This window comes from Dunckerocampus dactyliophorus, chromosome 14 (assembly GCF_027744805.1).
Source record: "Dunckerocampus dactyliophorus isolate RoL2022-P2 chromosome 14, RoL_Ddac_1.1, whole genome shotgun sequence".
Taxonomy (NCBI): Eukaryota; Metazoa; Chordata; class Actinopteri; order Syngnathiformes; family Syngnathidae; genus Dunckerocampus; species Dunckerocampus dactyliophorus.
In genome coordinates this window covers 27981046-28003669 of record NC_072832.1, presented here as the reverse complement: position 1 = coordinate 28003669, position 22624 = coordinate 27981046, and the positions used below count along the sequence as shown (strand labels likewise).

Below are 22624 nucleotides of genomic sequence, written 5' to 3'. Positions count from 1 at the left end.
GCACTCACTGTTTGGCACTTTTTAACTCGCCATCTTACAACGCAAGGTTTTTTAGCAGTCTTTGAAAATTGCATTGAATCCATCAAAAATTGAAAAAATATACAGTCAAACCTGTCTATAGCGGCCACTGAAGGGAAACGGCAAAAGTGGCCGCTATAGACAGCTAGTCGCTATAGACAGGTTGGCGGCCATTTTGAATTTGTGCGCACACATATTAACATGTATTCACAAAAAGACTGGAGCAAAACCAAGAGACATAGGGGAAAAGGCTCTGTTGACACATAAACAGGTAGGTAAATGTAGGTAACAGCTCCGGTGAGGAAACTAGTAATATCAATAACAACAATGAACCAGCGCCGCACATTTGACAGCGCTGGCCTTTTATCCGCCACAAATGTTAATTGACCGCAGCTGCGCGGCCACCAGGCATGAAGCGGCTGCCTCTTCCTCCCCGGAGAAGGCAGAGCCCTCCAAATAAGAGCACAGGACAGGGGACGCTCGCTCCTGTCCTGCAGAACGTCACAAATATCCATCTTTGATTTTTTTTAAAACATGATTTTAAAAGCAAGAAATAAAAATTTGAGTGAACGAGCCCGAGGTTATATGTACAGGATACGCGTGAAGCAGTCATGAATGGGTGTGTGCGTGAACAATTGAGTGCAGAGGAGGTGCGAAGATCGCCGTAAACTAACAATACCATCGCTCCTTTCTTATTGAATGGGCTTCTAATCTCTAATTAGTCGGCAATTAAGTGATATTTTAGATGTTTTATTCAGGTGTTTTGGCTATTTTAGAATCTATTCATGGCATTGCAAAGTGGGAATATTACCGTTTTGGCCGTCATCTTTTCAGGGCGGCATTGCAAAGTAAGAAGACGGCTTTTTTATGTGGAATTAGGACTCAGTAATTAAAGTCTACACACGGCGGCTTCATTGCTTAAAAAACAAAACTTTTTCGTGCATGAAGCTTCTGCTTGAGTCGGCATTTTGGCCGCTATACGCGGTCAGATATTGACCAAGGGATACAAAATGGGTGGCCGCTGGCCGCGTTAGACAATGACCGCTATACACAGGGTCTATAACATGTAAATTTGCTGCGGGGGATTTTTCAGTGGCCGCTAAAGGCAGGTGGCCGTTTTATACAGGTGGCCGCTAAGACAGGCTTGACTCTACTTGTGTGCAACATCTTTGTGTACATTGACACCGGTGGGTTTTAGACCAGTGTGGCTGATGTATGTATACTTTTCTCTTTAAATTTAGTGGGTGTGGCTTACATAATGGTGCACTCGATAGTCCGGAAATGACGGTAGTTGTGGAGTCCAGGAAGGGAGATGTCATTTATGACTTTTATCCATGGATTTCACGTGAAGCTCAAAGCATTTAGACAACTTGCAACATCAGCCTGAGGAGGACTTAACTTTGATTGCTTTGTTCAGGGGGTGTTACCTTTCAGCATGCAGTCATTTATCAAGACAGTGGATCTTTACGCTGGCACATTCAGCATATAAAAAGAACACTACACTGACTTGGGTTTAATAAAAGGCCCTTGGCAACGATCATTACTCATTTCTTATACATGGCTGCTCAGTTCACGGAGGCTGAAGATGGTCGGCACACTCGAGGCAACAGTTGGAACAAATCATGAATTCGCTGAGACAAGATAAAAGCATTGTGGTTTATGGAGACACTAATGACCCCTTTGCATCAACGACATGATGTATTTCATCCGTCCCTCCCTCCTGACACCCGCTGCTCTTATCCGTAAAAATCGCCAATCTAATTAACTGCGTGAAATTTATCTCACAAGCAGAATAAACAAAGGAGCTTATAGAAGATGAGTAAGTGAGGCTTTACGTGATTTTGTCTCTGTAGCACCTCAAGCAGCAGCTGGGATAAATTAAACATACTATGCCTCATTTCAACTCCGACAGAAAAAACCCTGTGACTTTCTCACAAAAAAAAATCTAAACAAGCAAAAAGCTCTGAAAAACAAAACTTATGTCTCAAATGGCGTGTCACACTTTGTTATTTGAACACAATCAAACAGAATTTGCACGTTAGCATTGGACAGTTCCTTCTTGTTTGACTTCCTGGTTAGGCCAGTACCTCCTACTGTGGCTATTGTCTAATCAATGTAACATCACTGACACCCAGTGACCAGTGAAGAATACTACATATCACAATCTCTTTGAATGGGTCTTGCGAATGCCTTATATTGGTATTTATTTTGCCCAGGAGTCACCAACCCGTCAACCCGGTACTAGTCCATCTTTAGGACGTTGCCAGTCGATCCTGCGACTCCATCCATCCATCTTCTACCGTTTATCCGAGATCAGGTCGCGGGGGCAGCAGCCTAAGCAGGGAGGCCCAGATTTTCCTCTCCCTGGCCACTTCGTCCAGCTCCTCCCGGTGGATCCCGAGGCTTTCCCAGGCCAGTTGGGAGACAGTCTCTCCAACGTGTCTTGGGTCTTCCCCGAGGCCTTCTACCGGTCGGACTTGCCCTGAACACCTCCCCAGGGAGGCGTCCGGGAGGCATCCTGACCAGATGCCCGAGCCACCTCATCTAGCTCCTCTCAATGCGAAGGAGTAGTGGTTCTACTCCGAGTCTCTCCCAGATGACAGTGCTGCTCACATTATCTCTAAGGCACAGTCCAGCCACCCTACAGAGAAAACTCATTACAGCCGTTTGTACCCGCAATCTTGTCCTGAGCTGAAGGTGAGAGCTCCTTGAGGAACACGGTCGAAAGCCTTCTCCAAGTTTACAAAACGCATGTACGCATGTAGACTAAACCATGCACCCTCAAGGACCTTGCTGAGAGTGTAGAGCTGCTCAACAGTTCCACAACCAGGACAAAAACCACAATGCTCCTCCTGAATCCGAGATTCAACTATCCAGTGGATACTCCTCTCCAGAACCCTTGAATAGACCTTACCAGGGAGGCTGAGGAGTGTGATTCCACGATAGTTGGAGCACACCTGCCGGTCCCCGTTTTTAAGAAGGGGGACCGCCACCCTGGTCTGTCCATCCAGAGGTACTGCCCACGATGTCCATGCGATGCTGCAAAGTTGTTTCAACCAAAACACGCCTATAACATCCATGGCCTTAAGGAACTCCAGGCGGATCTCATTCACCCCCAGGCCCTGTCACCGAGGAGCTTTTTAGCAACCTCAGCCCCAGAGATAGGAGAGCCCACCGTGGAGTCCCCAGGCTCTGCTTCTTCATAGGAAAACGTGTCGGTGGGATTGAGTAGGTCTTCAAAGTATTCTTTCCGCTGATCCACAACATCTCAATGTTAGCGGCACACCATCCCATCATACACGGTGTTGACTGTGCACTGCTTCCCCCTCCTGAGATGCCAAATGGTGGTCCAGAATCTCTTCGAAGCTGTCCAGAAGTCGTTCTCCATGGCTTCTCCGAACTCCGAACACACCCATGTCCAAGTTTCTGCCTCGGCGACTGCCAGAGCCGCAGACCACTTGGCCTGCCGATACCTGCCAACTGCTTCCGGAGTCCCATGAGCCAAAAAGGCCCGATAGGACTCCATGTTGACGACATCCCTCACCACTGGTGTCCACCAACGGGTTCTGGGATTACCGCCACGACAGGCACGACCACCTTACGGCCACAGCTCCGATCAGCTGCCTCGACAATAGAGGTACGGAACATGGCCCATTCAGACTCAATGTCCGCCACCTCTCTCAGAACATGGTCGAAGCTCTCCCGGAGGTGGGAGTTCAAACTCCTTCTGACAGGGGACTCTGCCAGTCATTCCCAGCAGACCCTCCCAATACGTTCGGGCCTGCCAGGTCTGACCCGCATCCTCCCCCACCATCGGAGCCAACTTACAACCAGGTGGCGATCAGTTGACAGCTCCGCCCCTCTCTTCACCCGAGTGTCCAAAACATATGGACGCAAGTCGATGATACGACCACAAAGTCAATCATCAGTCTTGGTGCCAAGTGCACATGTGGACACCCTTATGCTTGAACATAGTGTTTGTTATCGACAATCTTTGACGAGCACAAAAGTCCAATAGCAAAGCACCGCTTGGGTTCAAATCAGGGGGGGCGTTCCTCCCAATCATGCCTCTCCAGGTCTCACTGTCGCTGCCAACGTGACCGTTGAAGACATCTACATATATACATACATACATACATACATACATACATACATACATACATACATACATACATACACTGCTCAAAAATATTAGAGGAACACTTCGAAAACACATCAGATCTAAACTGGAAGGAAAATGATCTTGAATATCTTTCCTGATAATAAGTGGGTGATGTATTCGTAACAAAATGATGCCACATCATTTGATAGAAATGAAAATGATCACCCTATAGAGGGGGGAAATCAAAGACACCCCAAAAACCTCTCACACGCAAAATGACACTGTGGGTTCCCTTAGCAGCTCCTTCAGCAGCAGACTGTTACACCCACAGTGTAAGAAGGAGAGGTTCCGCAGGTCCTTCATACCGACCGCTGTCAGGCTCTACAACACCTGCACCACCTGAACCATGTTGTAGTCACAATGTATTCTTTACACTGTACTCTTTACTTGTGTATCTTGCTTGCTTGCTGCTGTAACAAGTAAATTTCCCCACTGTGGGATAAATAAAGTACATACAATACAATACAATACAAATGAAAGTGAAAAAATGATGCAGCACACTGGTCCATTTTGCTAAAATGTCATTGTAGCAACTCAAAATGATTCTCAGTAGTTTGTGTGGCCCCCACGTGCTTGTACGCATGCCTGACAAAGTCGGGGCATGCTCCTAATGAGACTACGGATGGTGTCCTGGGGGATCTCCTCCCAGATCTGGACCAGGACATCAGTGCGGTACCTGGACGCATGGAGGAGATTCCAGGAGACAGGTAGTTACTCCAGGAGAGCTGGACAGGGATATAGAAGGTCCTTCAACCCTCAGCAGGATCGGTATCTGCTCCTTTGTGCAAGGAGGAACAGGATGAGCACTGCCAGAGCCCTACAAAATGACCTCCAGCAGGCCACTGGTGTGAATGTTTCTGACCAAACAATCAGAAACAGGCTTCATGAGGGTGGCCTGAGGGCCCGACGTCCTGTAGTGGGCCCTGTGCTCACTGCCCAGCACCGTAGAGCTCCATTGGCATTTGCCATAGACCACCAGAATTGGCAACTACACCACTGGTGCCCTGTGCTCTTCCCTGATGAGAGCAAGTTCAACCTGAGCACATGCGACAGACGTGAAAGGGTCTGGAGATGCCGTCGAGAACGTTATGCTGCCTGAACATCATTCAGCATGACCGGTTTGGTGGTGGGTCAGTGATGGTTTGGGGAGGCATATCCCTGGAAGGACGCACAGACCTCTACAGGTTAGATAACGGCACCCTGACTGCTATTAGGTATCGGGATGAAATCCTTGGACCCATTGTCAGAACCTACGCTGGTGCAGTGGGACCTGGGTTCCTCCTGGTCCACGACAATGCCCGACCTGATGTGGCTAGTGTATGCAGGTAGTTCCCAATAGAACCCAATAGAACACCTCTGGGACATTATGTTTAGGTCCATCCGGTGCCCCCAGGTTGCTCCTCAGACTGTCCAGGAGCTCATTGATGCCCTGGTCTAGATCTGGGAGGAGATCCCCCAGGACACCATCCGTAGTCTCATTAGGAGCATGCCCCCACATTGTCAGGCATGCGTACAAGCACGTGGGGGCCACACAAACTACTGAGAACCATTTTGAGTTGCTACAATGACATTTTAGCTAAATGGACCAGTGTGCTGCATCATTTTTTCACTTTCATTTTTGGGGTGTTTTTGATTTCCCCCCTCTATAGGGTGATCATTTTCATTTCTATCAAATGATGTGGCATCATTTTGTTACGAATACATCACCCACTTATTATCAGGAAAGATATTCAAGATCATTTTTCCCCCAGTGTAGATCTGATGCGTTTTCGAAGTGTTCCTCTAATTTTTTTGAGCAGTATATATATATATACGTCTGTGTAAGCTCTCAGTCGTACAGGAGTTGTCCATTGAGGAAAAGGCTTCTTGAGACGTCATCTGTACTTCTGTGAAGAAGGTGTCGGACGTTTCGCTCCTCATCCGATGAGCTTCGTCAGCGAACTAATAAGTGCTGGTAGCTTAGGCCTTAAATACAGTAAGAGTGGGCGGAATTGGTGTGCCAACACCCTCCTCCTATTGGTTCCTTACACTAAGCCTGGGCGGAGTAGTGGTATAATCCTATCCTGCTATTAACACCTCCGATAAAAGGGAAGTGTCGCTCCCTGAATTGGGTATGAACAACTCTGATACTGGCTCGTTAGCATCTATTGTTCTGGCTCTGGCTTCACCTCATTTGCAAGACTAAGAGCTGTGGGTTTTGGTCTCAGTAACCTGCTGAACACAGGGTCCAAATTGAACCTCAAACCACCATTCCGATTCAATGATGGGTTCTGTTGTTTGACAAAAATAGCTTCCTTTACTCCTCTTTCAAACCATCTGTTTTCTTTGGCCAAAATCTTTACCTCGCTGTCCTCAAAAGAGTGATTGGTTGCTTTAAGGTGTAGATGTACTGCTGATTGAGGACCACTTGAATTGTCCCTGCGATGTTGATAAAGCCTTTTTTGGAGCATTTGCTTAGTTTCCCCAATGTAGTGTTCTTTGCATTCCTCATCTTTACAGTGGATGGAATAGACCACATTGCTCTGTTTTTGGTTTGGAGCCTTGTCTTTAGAATGCACTAGTTTTTGTCTCAGGGTATTTACTGGTTTGAAATAGGTAGGAATTTTGTGTTGCCATAAGATCCTATCTTATGGCAACACAAAATTCCTCTCTGAAATTCCTCTCTTAGTCTTGCAAATGAGGTGAAGCCAGGGCCGAGCCAGAACAATAGATGCTAACGAGCCAGTATCAGAGTCGTTCTTACCCAATTCAGGGAGCGACACTTCCCTTTTATCGGAGGTGTTAATAGCAGGATAGGATTATGCCACTACTCCGCCCAGGCTTAGTGTAAGGAACCAATAGGAGGAGGGTGTTGGCACACCAATTCCGCCCACTCTTACTGTATTTAAGGCCTAGGCTACCAGCACTTGTTAGTTCGCTGACGAAGCTCTTCGGATGAGGAGCGAAACGTCCGACACCTTCTTCACAGAAGTACAGATGACGTCTCAAGAAGCCTTTTCCTCGATATATATATATATATATATATATACACACATACATACACACACACATATATACATACACACACGCACACACACACACACACACACACACACACACACATATATATATATATATATATATACATACACAGATATATACACACATATACTGTATATACACATACATACACACACATATATACATACACACACGCATACACACACACACACACCTATACACACACACACAGTGTATATACACATACCTCCACACATACATATACATACACACACACACACACACACACCTATACACACACACACAGTGTATATACACATACCTCCACACATACATATACATACACACACACACACACACACCTATACACACACACAGTGTATATACACATACTGTACATCCACACATACATATACATACACACACACATACACATACACACACAAGCACAGTTGTTTATGAGATATGTACAGGAGCTGAATGATTAGAAGGCTTCTTATTGTGCGTCATTTTCATGGTTTCAGTGCGACAGCAAAGACGCGATGAAAGACATTTCGAGAGATAATTAGTCGCTCAATAACGATGGCTTGCCTGTTTTACATTCCATTACGTCGAGGATGAACGGCAGGTCGCTTCGTCAAGGGGGAGATGAGTAACAGGAAGCTACAGCCAGAGGGGAGTCGTATTCCAGGTAAATGAGTGCTTAATGGGGAGGAGGGGGTAGCACAAATCACAAGCGGGGTGCAGGTTTTCTATCTTGCAATGGAGAGGATGTCATAAAGTTATTTGGGACTTCAGGTGAAAGCATCTTTTCCTCCCATGAGGCTCATTGGAGCAGTGAAGTGGAGCCGATATTGCTTGCTAGCGTGTTAGCACGCCTCGGACACTCCCTGCCTCAAACACACCTGCAACATTTAGAGCTCAAAAGAGGGGTGGGGCTAACAAACTGGAGTGTGACGTGTCCACCCCAAGCACATCAGAAAAAGACAAGACGATCTAAACCAGCGGCCCCTTTCACTGAGGTACACACTGCAGGGTCCGTCTGTTACGCACCGTTGGGACTCTCCTCGTCGATGGTCACTATCGTAGCTGGGGGGCCAGGCCGAGACAGCTTACACTCTGGAAACACAGACAGGAAAAGACAGAATACATTAAAAAAAAACTGGAAAAACAAGGAACTGTCCCAATGCTAACATGTGAGAGTCTATATTATGTCTTATTTAGGTCTTATTTTCTCTTATTATGTCTATTATATTGGGTAATAGGACTGAAATGTGACTGTAGGGGTCTTATTTCATGTCTAGAGGGCATTAATCGAAGGTGGTAAGCAGGTTTTCTATGCTCTATATTCCATTATTAATGCTTCATTCACTTATCACGGTTGGGTCCTGAACCAATAAACCACCATAAATGAGGGATAGTGTAGCTTTGAAATACCATTTTCATCCATTACAACAGTGGTGTCCAAAGTGTGGCCCAGGGGCTATTTATGGCCCGTGGTTGTTTTTCTATGGCACTTTTGAAAAATACAGTTAAGGAAGAAGATACAAAAATAAACATGGGGAAAAAAGCAAATAGTTCTTGTTTGTGTTCTAATGTACATGTGAGGTGGCTAAACACAGACATACGTGTACTTAACTGTTGCTATGGGGGTGACAGGTCGTTTTTTTTTTTTTTTTAAATACACAGTATACAGCAGGAGGCGTGAATTGACAGCGACAAGCAGTGTGCGGCAACCTCAAAAGGGAAAAGCACTGACAAAAGCAGCTTCACGGATGGAAGTCACAGCAGCTACATGGTGCAAAAACCACTCTACGATACATGTAGGAGCTCACAGGACACAGGTAAGGACACACGGCACCAGATGGAAGGGAGGCACTATGGCAGGGGATGGGTTGTATTTCAACAGCGGGGGGTGGGGATCATGAAAAAAACTAATAAATAAATAAAACACAACACAACCCTCTTACCCTCATACTGCCAGTCTGGAGAAGTTAGTGAAGAGCCAGAGAGAAGCAGAGGCATGAAAGAGAAGCAGGTGAGAAACAGCTGGAATGTTCCAGAGAGGAATCAGCTAAATGATTATGAGCAGATATCTCAGCACCAAATCAAGAGGAGAGGTAGTCATTGTAGGCATGCATTACGTCAGCAAAGCGGGCATTTCCTTCTTCTAGCAGGCGATACCACCCAGCTAGCAGGCTGATACAACCCAGCTAGCAGGCTGATACCACCCAGGAGCACACGGATCCGCCCACAAAACACAGCTGTCAGTCATTTCCAGGTCAAAAACATGTCTGGGATTTTGTGTCATCACTCATTCGCTGCCTATTATCTTCCCATCATTGACACAGAAGTTGACCTTGGTTTCATGCGGCCAAAAAATTAATAATCAGTTTTCCGTTAAAAGCAGGCATCCATTTAAGGATGAAAACATTTTCATGGGCAATCACACAAACTCGGTGTTGAAATGATGTTGGACATTTTCTTCTCCATTTTACTTGTTTCAAGCAACAAGAAGTGTGTGAAAAGTGTTTTTTGACATTAATTTTAGATATTTTATTCGATGGAGCGCAAGTGCTCCCTCTGGTGGCCTGGCAGCCATTGGCCAATGAACTGCTCCGCTGAGAAGAACTGCATTATGGGATATTATTGTATATTTCTTAGCTACCTTTTGAGTGTTAAGTTACTGTGTGATGACTTAAGCCTTCTAAGATGACACCGTGAGTCAGACTGTTATATTGACTGATGACCTCTTACGATTTCCGATGGGTTGACAGCTTGTTGTGAGTTCCATTATAGCTCGTGATTGGCTCCTACCAAAAAGAGAGCTGTAGTTTCCTCACTAGCTCGCAAGCGTCACAGTATTTAAACAATTAGTACAGTAGTACCTCGCATAACGTAAACCTCCTTTTACGTAAATTCCACTGAACGTATATAACGTAAAGCGTCAAGTGCCAAGTCGCCCTTAAACTAGTTTGCACGCATTGAAATCTCTTTTTAATTTGTTTACTTTTGTTTGTGTTAAAATGACCAACCAAGTGTACGTGAGAAGAAAAAAAAGGGAAAAGTTGTCGATCGAAGCAGGAAATGATCCAGAAGCATGACGGTGGTATGAAATTAGGTGATGTTGCTAGACTATACGGCCGTTCCCCATCGACCATACAAACAATAATCAAACTTATTTATTACCTTATTTTATATTGGAATGTTTTGTTTTTTTTCCCTATCCTGTCCAGCCTTTAAAGCAGATAGAATTGTAGATCTAAATGCCGTCAAGTGCTCAATAGATTTACTCTGCCAGGGAGAAGTGTGATATACACTTCCCTTGTTATACAGAATTTCTTGGACTTTGATGCTTGTTATTAAGCAAATTTGGAGCGACCGGACAAGGACAGAAACATACAGAACTACATCAGCAAATAAATGTCTGTGACAACTATAAAGACAAGCAAGGACATAAGGACAAAGGACAAAACAATATCAACAACCACAATGACAACGCTGTCAATGACAATCACACATAATAGTAGTAATGAAATGATGAACTATGATAGTGATCACAATGATAATACTGCATTGAAACAGTCACACATAATAGTAGTAATGAAATGATTATCCATGATCGTGAACAGAATGATAATTACTGTAATGCACATTATTGTAAAAAAAAAAAAAAAAAAAAAAAAACTATAGTCATACTATAGTCATAGTCATACTACACCCTGGTTAACTCAGTGAGTAATGTGGGGAAGTACGTATGTACTGTGAGTGTGCATATGTACAGGTATCTCTGTATGTGAGGAAGACTTCATATACAGTATATAAAGGTGCAAGAATGTGTGGGCGTGTAATTGTCACTGAGAATGCATGAAAGGAAAGGGGCCGCCCTCCACCTCCCAGAGAGCCCCGCCCCAAATAGCCAGGCCGAGTCCCCGCCGCCAGAAGGCCACCAGGCCCACAGGGGCAGGCAGCACAAGAGCCAGCCCAGAGAGCCCTCCCCCCCCGGGAAGACCAGCAAGGGGCCGAAGAGAGGTAATCCCAGCCAAAGACAGGGCGTCGGCGGGCCGGAGGACAGCCAACCCCTGAGACCAGCGAGAGATCACACCCCACAAAGGCAGACGAGTACCGGGGGCCACACACCGGCAGGTGTGGACCGGAGGGCGGGCCGGAGGACAGCCAACCCCTGAGACCAGCGAGAGATCACACCCCACAAAGTCAGACAAGTACCGGGGGCCACACACCGGCAGGCCCAGAGACGCCCCCACAACCAGAAAGAAGCCCGCCCACGCCGGAAGCGCCAATCCCCCCCCACCCCCAGGGAGCGAAGCCCGGCCCGCCCCGGGCCAACCCCCGCCCGACCCCCGACACAGGGCCCGCCCAGGGATGCAGGAGGCACACCCTCCACCCACCCGGCGGAGGCACGGGCGGCAGAGATGTATCACTCAGCACCCGACCCCACGGAGCAACCCCTGTATGCCCCCCCCCCCAAAAATAAATAAATAAAATAAATAAATAAATAAAAGTACACACACACACGCATGCACATACACACTCCTACGCACCCACGTGCACGCACACACACTATATTGGAATGTTACTCTACTACGTTTTTGCTGTTTTCTTATTTTTTCCCACCATATTTGGTAGACTTTGAATATTTTGAAGTGCCAAAGGTGTGAGTTTGGGAAGATCTTGGAACGGATTAGGCTATTTACATGTATTTTACGCTTCGTATAACATAAAATCCTTATAACATAAAGGTTCTTGGAATAGATTATTCACGTTGTAGGGGCGTCTACTGTATTAGTTCTGAAGTAAAGGAGACGTTATGAGATTACAACATTGCCATAAATTAGCCGCACCGCCGTCTGAGCTTTAGGGTTCAAAGCTTAAGAAAAAAGTAGCTGCTTATACACTGGAAATTACGATATATTTATTTATTTCATTGAATTTTATTTTATTTTATTTTATTTTTTAAACACTGACAAACTTTTTTTCAACTCAAAAAGTTTCCATTAATGAAATCTGGACCAAAACGGTCGCATACAGAAACTAGAAAGGCAGTCAGAGTGCAGACCCTCTCCCAACGCCATAGCTCTTTCTTTGCTAACATGTCACATAATTGTGCCAAGTGTTTGTATAATGTATGTATCTACCCATGAAAATGGCTAAACATGCTAGCAACGCTAACATGGTTATGTTAGCATGCTAACACCTAGCATGATAGTGCCAAGTCTTTATATAAGTGTACCTATGAAAATGGCGAAAAATACTACTACACTAATGTTAACATGCTAGCAATGCTAATATGCTAATGTTACCATGCTAACACCAAGCATGATAGTGCAAAGTGTTTATATACAGGGGCCAACAGTGGGGTTAAAGTTACTGTATGTGTCTACTTCTGAAAATAGATACAAATGCCAGTATCCTAACATTAGCATGCTAACACCTAGCATAATAGTGCAATGTATCAGGAAGGCTAAACGGCATGAATGAGCTGAGAATTTTAACTTTGGAAAGGTCTGAATGGGTTGAGAAATGTCAAAGTCGCTAGAACGCTTTAGATCAAAGGCATTTTGCTTTCAGGAAGAAAAATGTCTGAATTTTTGTGCTGTGGCTAATAGCATGAATGGCCTGACGTTGAATGAGTTCATGTTGAGAAATGTGGCAGTAGTAGCAGCAGGTCATCAGTTTTAGTGAAAAGGGTGAATTTTTAACCATCCCCAAAATGTAATCAGTGCTTCCATATCCCGTTTCCGACAATTCCTGAAAATGTCATCCAAATCCATCCAGAACTGTAAGTTATTTTGAACACAAACAGACACCGACAAAAGGAAAATGGATGGTTGGGTGACTAAAGCAAAAAGCATTTTCTTCCAAAACACTAAGAGTAAAAATAAAAAGGCTGCCAAAAACAAGACTGAGTAATAAAGAAATACGTTGAAACACTTCTGGCCTTCATTGTACCTTGCTTTTGTCAAGAGGAAGTAAGAGAAAAGCTGTTTTCGTCAAGTCACAATAGAAGATAGAATGCTGAGCAGCTCCTCTTACGAGTCATCACCCAGAAGGGGGTTTTGGGTGGGGGTTAAATAACACCACATTAAGAGTCGGGCACTCTTAGGTTTCACACCCGCCTTGTGTTGCACGACGTTGCTTGGCCACCGCGCACCTGCCGCAGGTGCAAACACGCATGTGACAAAACATGCACGTGCCGGCTTGAAAGAATCAAGGGCGAGGCTGTGATGTTGCAAAAACAAGACAGACGCACGCGACAATCAGCCGTTAAAAACAGCCAGCAAACAACACAAATATGCTATTGTACATGCACGCATGATTGATTCATTGAATTTTAATTTCACTCCCTTTTCTTGAGACGATGTTAATTCCTCAAGTGCACTCGCCGTCCCCGGAAAGCACAAATAATTAGCCAACCTGCTCACATCTGCTTAAAAGAAAGGCGGAAACGAGAGGCTCCCTTAATGGCTGCAAATTGAAGCGACTAAGGAGATAACAGCCTTAGCTTGCTGAGGAATAAACAAGACGCAACATGAAAAAATCAAGTATGCAAATCTGAGAATTGTCTGGAGGAGACGCAGAGAGGGAGTGCGAGTACGTGCATACGTGAGTTGGTGGAGCTCATGCCGTTCAGTCTTCTTAGTTGGCTGTGATGCGTTTAGGGACTCGTGTCTTTTCTGGTTTATGCTGCCATCTAGCAATCTAACAAGTAGTCTGGAAATCAGTCAACTCTATCACTAGATTATTAGCTTGTGTAGCTAGCTAGCTAGCTAGCAGGCAATTCACTGTGCTTTTCCTCTCCAACCCTTTTATGGGGTGAAAGTGCCCCCGATTATTTTATTTTAACATCAGTGAAATGAGTCTAGGAGTCTCAAGGACAGTTTTTATTGAATTGAAACAGGAGTATTTATAAACAGTTGCAATGCCAGCACTCGAGAGCGCGGTTAGCAGCCACCGAAGGTTTTAGCGAAGTCCAACCGATCTCCGAAGAGCAACCCTGTTCGGCTTTCTTTTATAAGTTGTGATGTGTATTCAGGCCTTCCATCTTCTCAAACTAGAAGACGAGTTCCCTTGCAGCTCGCGATTGGCTCCTGCCGAAGACAGAGCTGCCATTTCCTCGCAGTATTTGAACTATTAGTATTAGTTGTGAAATTAAAGAGATGTCAGGAGATTAGAATCAATTAGCCTCACTGCTATATAAACCGCAGGAGTCAAAGTTGAGAAAAGAGTAGGGGCAAATATGCAACACTGTTGTTCTTGCTCCCATTTTTCATGAGCTGAACTCAAAAATGTAAGACTTTCTATGAACACAAAAGGCCTGGCGCTCTCAAATATTGTTGCCAAATCTGTGTTGGTGAGCATTCATCCATGATTCATAATCCATCCACCTGACTGGTGTGGCATATCAAGATGCTGATGACACAGCATGATTATTTCACAGATGTGCCTTAGGTTGGCCACTATAAAAGGCCACTCCAAAATGTGAAGTTTAACTGTATTGGGGGCCCATCCGGGGGTGGGGGGGTGGGGGGGGGGACCAGTCAGTGTCTGGTGTGACCACCAACCAAAACTGTATACACCAAACCAGAGCATCCCAAACATCTTCAGAATGTCATCAATAGAACACACCTGTGTTTGTGGTCCGTAGCATACGCGCCTGCCCACGCCATTACCCCGCTGCCACCACGGGCCACCCCATCCACAATACATTTCGCTGTATTGACAGCATTTTGAATGAATGAGATACTGTGACGAGAGCCTGAGGCCTACTGTTGTGTCATTCATCCACAAGCACCCTCTCATGTTGCAGCGTGATAATGCACGGCCCCATGTTGCAAGGATCTGTACACAATTCCTGGAAACTGAAAACATCCGATCGCTTGCATGGCCGTCATACTCAGCCGACACGTCACCCATTGAGTATGTTTGGGATGCTCTGGATTGGCGTACACGGTATTAGAGACAAATGGCGGTCATAGCACTGGTTTTCGGACCCCTCCGGACCATCCCCAATACAGTTAAACTGCACATTTTGGAGTGGCCTTTTATTTTGGCCAATCGAAGACAGACTTGTGCAATGATAATGCTGTCTCATCAGCATCTTCATATGCCACACCATGGATAGACTATGAATCATGAATGATGAATGCTTACCAACTCAGATTTGTGTACAATATTTGAGATAGGCAGACCTTTTGTGTACACAGTATACACACACAAATATATACATGTGTGTGTGTGTTTGATTTTTTATTTGTATTTTTTATTACTAAAACTGAATAAAACGCTTGTCCACTAAAACTTTGAGCTTCCATTGACCAAATCTGGAGCAAAACTTCCACATACAGAAACTAGAAAAGCAGACCGCCGCACAGCGCCATAGTTCCCCCAATATTGCAATTTAAACCATAAATATTAGTCCTATATTTATTTGAGCTACATATTTAGATTGCTAATGTTAGCATGCTAGCAAAGTTAACATGCTACCATTAGAATGCTAATACCTAGCATAATAGTGGTAAGTGTATGTGTGTCTAGTTATGAAAATGGCTGGAAAGGATACTATGCTAATGTTAGCATGCTAGCAACGCTAACATGCTTATGTTATGATAGCACCTAGCATGATAGTTCAAAGTGTTTATATATGTGTCTACCCTTGAACAAGCACTCAGTCATGTGGTTTACGGTGTGAGCCATGTGTCAAAATTCAAGGCCTTTATGGCCGTCTCACCTCACTCCCGTTTCTTCACCAGTCGCTGGCAAGGATGGAGGTTTTAAGCGCTCATTACCTCCAAAACTACTCATCAATATCAACGATGTTAGCAATTGTTGACCTAGTCAAAGCTGGAATAACCTAAATATTTACTTTACATATTTAATATCACTTTATGAAAATATTGCACATTTTGCGTTTCTGGGCATAAAAACGGAAAATACTGATTAAAAAATCAAATAAATGCAATGTGTTGAGGGGGAAATATTGTATATTTGATTTATAATTGTATGCATTTTGGGATCATTTTGGGTAATTTAAGGTTAAAAAGCGTGACCTCATTATTAAATGAGTTGCCAGGTTTAAAGGACAACCAAGCAATGTGGTCCGGGGGGGGGTTCAATCCATCATGCACAACCACAACAAAAATGCTTGATGTGTGAACGGCAAGCATCTTAGCGAGTTCATGAAGAAGTCAAGTCTATAAAGCTCTCGACTCCGCCGACAAATTATGAAGCGAGAGGCAAAGAAAAGAACAAAAGCAACGATGGATGGCTAACTGCCAAGTCAAGCCCAGCTCATCCTGTACGGTAAACGCATCATAAATGTCCGTACGCAGCCATAAACGCCTCTGCCCTTTCATATAAATATAGCAACGGAGCCTCAAGGAAATGCTTGACGTGCGTATGGAAAGCTGGGATACTCTGCCGACAGGATCCAGTTCATAAAATGTCAAGGTTGGAGGTTAACGATATGACTAATGCTTCGAGTGGCAGGCAAGACGGCGGACGAGGGGGAAACTGAAATAATTTCCCAGTTGGATTATGAAGAAATTACACGAATCTCGTGGGAATGGGGCAAACGGCAAAAGGGCAGCGGTCCAAAGGGCGTAAACAATGCCAGGTTTTGGCCACTGGCAGTGTACTGTAGTGGGGGTGCATACTGCAAAGTCCTCATGTGGGTCTGGGTGCACCACTTTAGTCTTCCCATCCCAGCCACTTATCTGCACACTCTGCCCTTCCTATCAAACCACTGGAAGAATAAGCAATGCACAGATCATCTTTTCAGGCAGACAACAGTTTATGGCAGCTGACACTGGCATTGTTGCATTACCATAAATTGACAATTAGATAAGAAGCTTAAGGATTACAGATACTGTTTGGCAAGCGACTAAATGCAGTAAATCACAGCGAGATTACGCTTTTGATAGGAGATTAATTATCACCACAGCTTCGTCTGTGCCTTTCTGGAGGGCCAAGTACCAGATCCAAATGACTATTTGTGCCCATTCCTATCCGCAGTGTGCTTTCATAGTCAATTCACTGCATTGATGCTGTTTTGGTTTTTTTTACATCATAAAGCAGGGTAGAGGTTTGTGTGCCCTCTATTTGCCGCTTGCTTATAAACGGCTTGGTGCCGCATTAACCGGGTCAACAGGTGAGGAAATGGCACCGTGTGCAGTAGATTCTCAATCATCCAGACTTAAAGCAACTGGCCTTTTTAAGTTTGCTAAATTCAGTGTGGAGTTTCTGTATTTATGCCTTAAGCACAGGACTGAAGTTGGCCCCCCACCCCATGCCAAACTCATTTTAACTGCACAAAACAGCACAAACGCTGCAAGTAATGAGACTGTTTCAGTTTCATTCGGAGCACAAAACAGCACAAATAAAAAAAAGAAATGAGACTATTTTGGTTTCATTCCGAGCATGTGGGAGGGATCATTATGTAATAGTCCTTAAATTGTTAACATCTCAAAACAAAAGCAGCACAAACATTCATTATAACTTCACCAAACAGCACAAACTCAGCAACAAAATACTATTTTGGTTTCATTCGGCGCAAATGGGGGGCGGGGTGAACTCTGGTTGACCTTAAAAAAAAAAAAGTGCAATATCTCAAAAACGAAAGCAGCACAAACGTTCATTTTAAATTGCACAAAACAACACAAACGAAGAGGGGAAAAATGAGACTAGATTCTGAGCATGTCGGGGGCTGATTATGTAACAGCCCAAAAACTTAAACTGATAATATCTCAAAAACAAAACAGCACAAACATTCATTTTCACTGCACAAAACAGCACAAACAAATAGGACTATTTTGGTTTCATTTGGAGCAAATGGGGGGGGGGGGTTGACCTATAAAAGAAACTGTAATCACTCAAAAACGAAAGCAGCAGATGTTTTAAATTGCCCAAAACAGCACAAACAAATGAGACTATTTGACCACAGTTTTGCGTGGGGTGGGGGGCCAACTTCACTCAGGTGAGGATAGGTGATGCTTAAAACATCCCGACATGTCTTCCTCAAAGATGGTCTTCCATCAAGAAGAGTAGCCACTAACGGCTGGTGAGAGACCCGTGGTCATGCAGGACAGTCGTTTACCAGCCACACCTAGCCAAAACAACAACAACAACCCTATTGTGGCACACTCCGAGACACAGTAAATAGGGAGACTCCAAACGTAACATTTTAGAACTGAAGAAGCCTTTCGGACAAAAGGTAAAACGTCTTTAAGAAGAGTTCAGTTGTCTCAATGCAACGTTTGCAGGTGCGTAGTGATGCAGTGCCGTTATGTAACCATACAGTGCTCAGCTCTAACAATACACTTATCCCATCAAGATCAATAGACTAACAGTCCACCACCAAAACTGGTCTGTTTGTACGATGGAAACCAGCACTTTGTGACGTTTTAGTTCGTCAAAGAACCAATGAAAAGTTGTATATATACAGACATACACACACACACACACACACACACACACATTGTTCTCACGTATCTGAATTTGCTGCCATAATTGTCCTTCCAAACACGTACTTCCGCTCCAGGGCACAAGAGATCAAGACAAGACAAGACAAGAGTCAAACACATTTACTTTGTCAGCACTTGGCTTTACGCCTGGTTTAAAATTATCTATTAAATTATGCTGATTTTTTCATGCAAAACATCAATGCAATGCTTTGATAACCTCGTGAGCTTTGCGGAAACACGTCGTTCCACTTTTCTACCAATACTTACAAGCTTAGATAGTGTTGTCATCAAGACCAAAAATCAGGGTGAAGGCAAGACCAAGACTGTCAGGAGTTCATGATGGAAGAATAAGATCAAGGCACAACACGACTAAGACTGGGCTAAGTCTTATGATGTTTGTCAAAAGGTTGAAAATCAGCTCAGTCACTTTTAACACACATATTTCACTGGGAGCAGATTCAAAAATATGTTAATGTGATGTAAATGATGAATTTAAACTAAGGAAAAGATCGAGGTCTTGAGAATAAATCCTGGGCACCCTAGAAGATCGAGAACCACCACTACTAGTCTCAAGACCAATCTTGAGTATTTCTACATAAAACTGAGAAGAACAAATAGAAGCATAGCAAACCACTATCACACTCATTCCAACACAGTTATCTCCTGTGGTGTGAAAAGTGTTTGCCCCCTTCCTGATTTTGTGTTGCATGTTTGTCACACTTAAATGTTTCAGATCAAACAAATGTAAATATTAGTCAATGACAACACAACTCAACACTTTATGCAGTTGTGAAATAAAACTTTTTTTAATATTAAGGGAGACAAAAATCCAAAGCTACATGTCCCTGTGTGAAAAAGTGATGCTCCCCTAAAGCTAATAACTGGTTGGCCCCCCTTAGCAGCAACAACTGCAATCAACTTGCAATGAGTCTCTTCCAGCGCTGGGGAGGAATTTAGCAGAATTGTTGTCATTCAGCCACATTGGAGGCTTTTCCTTTTTAAGGTCATGCCACAGCATCTCAATAGGATTCAGGTCAGGACTTGGACTAGACCACTCCAAAGTCTTCATCCATTCAGAGGTGGACTTGCTGGTGTGTTTTGGATCATTGTCCTGCTGCAGAACCCAAGTTGCTTTCAGCTTGAGGTCACCAACATTCTCCTTCAGCACAATTCATGCTTCCATTGATCACAGCAAAACAGGCCCAGGCCCTCACACTACCACCACCACATTTTGCTGTTGCTACAGGTATGATGAAATGCGGCCAGATGTGATGGGACACACACTTTCCAAAAAGTTCAACTTTTGTCTCATCAGACCACAGAGTATTTTCCCAAAGGTGTTGGGGATCATCAAGATGTTTTCTGGCAAAATTGAGACAAGCCCTAATGTTGTTTTTGTTCAGCAGTGGTTTTGGTCTTGGAACTCTGCCATGCAGGCCGTTTTTGCCCAGTGTCTTTCTTATGGTGGAGTCATGAACACTGACCTTAACTGAGGTAAGTGAGGCCTGCACTTCTTTGGATATTGTTGTGGGGTCTTTTGTGACCTCTTGGATGAGTCATTTTGGATGGCCGGCCACTTCTGGGTAGGTTCACCACTGTTCCATGTTTTGGCCATTTGTGGATAATGGCTCTCACTGTGGTTGGCTGGAGTCCCAAAGCTTTAGAAATGGCTTTAACCTTTTCCACAATGATAGATCTCAATATCAGTTATGTTTTAACACGGGGGCAATCACGTTTTCCCACACAGGGCCATGGAGGTTTGGATGTTTTTTTCTTTATGCTTTTTTAAATGAAACTAAAGTGTTGAGTTGTGTTGCCATTGACAAATATTTAAATTTGTTTGATGGTCTTAAACATTTAAGTGTGACAAACTAAAAATAAATCAGAAATCACTTTTTCACACCACTTTAAGTGTACTGGAAGTTATGACATTTATTTAGTGTTTGCTGTGTGATTTTTATGAACCATCCATCCACTCCTGCTTATCCGAGGTCGGGTCGCGGGGGCAGCAGCCTAAGCAGGGAAGCTCAGACTTCCCTCTCTCTGGCCTTTTTGTCCAGCTCCACCCGGCGGATACTGAGCCCTTTCCAGGCCAGCTGAGAGACATAAGGCTACGTTCACACTGCAGATCAATTCAAATATTTTGCTTATATGTGCCCTGTACCTGATTTTTTCATGTCAAGTGTGAACAGTAGGTTTTTTTTTTGTTGTTTTTTTTTTTAATGTGACTCAAATATTGTATGTACAGTAGATATCCATCCATCCATTTTCTATGCCGCTTCTCCTCATTAGGGTCGCAGGGGTATGCTGGTGCCTATCCCAGCTGACTTCGGGAGACAGGAGGGGTACACCCCATACTGGTCGCCAGCCAGTCGCAGTCTATGCAGATATAAATTTGATAAATATCTCCTGCTGCTGCAATCTGAGCGGTCAGGTCATTATTGACAAACACGAGACCAAACACCCGGACGCTGTATTCATCATATCTGGCAATTTCAACCACTGTAACCTCAGGACTGTCCTCCCCAAATATTACCAGCATGTGAGCTTTCCCACGAGGGAAAATAACATCCTGGACCAAGTCTACAGCAACATGAAAGGTGCCTTGAAGGCTGTTCCAAGACCCCACTTTGGAAAGGCCGACCACATCTCTATATTCCTTTATCCAACATACAGACAACTTCTTAAACAAGCTCCCCCTGTAAGTACAGCAGTTAAAGTGTGGAATGAAGAAACTGATCAAGTACTTCAGGACTGCTTTGGCTGCACAAACTGGGATGTGTTTAAAACTGCAGCGGGGAGGGAAGATTGTACTGTTGATTTGGATGAATATGCTTCTGCTGTTACTGGCTACATTAGCACATGCATAGAGACTGTTACCACCACCAAGTATTACAGAAAGTACCCTAACCAAAAACAGTGGATGAACTGTGATGTAAGGGCTAAGCTACGTGCTCGTTCGACTGCATTTGTCATGGGCACCGCTGAGGACTACAAAAAGGCCAGATATGACCTGAGGAGGTCCATACGAGAGGCCAAAAGACAGTACAGACAGAAGCTGGAGGGCTACTATTCCACCTCAGACCCTCGGCGCATGTGGGCGGGGCTCCAGCACATCACAGACTATCGACAGCGGAGTAACGTAGCCACGTCCAGCCAAACCACACTTCCAGATGAGCTGAACGAGTTCTATGCCCGCTTTGACACCCAAACTCCTGATGAGCAGAGAGGGTGGCTGGACTTGGCGAGCACACAGGACTCACCTCTCATGGTGACATCAGCTGATGTGCGCAGGGTTCTAAACAAAACAAACCCACGAAAAGCAGCAGGCCCAGACAACATCTCAGGCCGTGCACTTCGGGTTTGCTCATCAGAGCTAGCTGATGTGCTTGCTGACATATTTAACCTGTCGCTTGCACAAGCATCTGTACCGACCTGATTTAAGTCCACCACCATAGTGCCCGTACCAAAGAAGAGCAACGTGACCTGCTTGAACGACTATCGCCCTATAGCACTCACTCCTATTGTCATGAAGTGCTTTGAAAGAATAGTCATGACCCACATCAAAAAGAGCATCCCGGCGGCAACTGTGGACCCTCTACAGTTTGCATATCGCCAGAACCGGTCCACGGATGATGCAGTCAACACTGCCATCCACACAGCCTTTTCTCACCTACAGGGCCAGGACACATACGTCAGAATGCTATTTATAGACTATAGCTCTGCTTTTAATACAGTCAGCCCCCACAAACTCACAAATAAGCTCCTCACACTTGACCTGTCACCCTCCCTCTGTAACTGGGTGTTTAACTTTCTAACAGGCAGACCCCAGTCAGTCAGAGTCCACAATCGCACATCCAGCTCAAGAATTGTGAGCACTGGGACCCCACAGGGGTGTGTGCTGAATCCGCTCCTCTACACGCTCTTCACCTACGATTGCGTGGCCTCCCAGAACAACACCAGC

At 44.6% G+C, this 22624-nt stretch overlaps 1 protein-coding gene across 18 annotated transcripts in view; it reads right to left on the bottom strand.

Annotated features, from left to right (window-relative positions):
* The window catches only part of LOC129193597 (protocadherin-15-like), a 346331-nt gene that overhangs the window by 211971 nt on the left and 111736 nt on the right, over positions 1-22624 (bottom strand). For 16 of the 18 annotated variants that reach the window (XM_054797865.1, XM_054797864.1, XM_054797866.1 and 13 more), the window contains 2 exons: positions 9151-9165; positions 8234-8299 (listed from right to left, as the gene is read on the bottom strand). In XM_054797865.1, coding sequence (XP_054653840.1) covers positions 8234-8299; positions 9151-9165 — 81 coding nt within the window. The remainder of the gene's footprint in view (positions 1-8233; positions 8300-9150; positions 9166-22624) is intronic. The other 2 variants (XM_054797859.1, XM_054797860.1) reach the window with 1 other exon arrangement.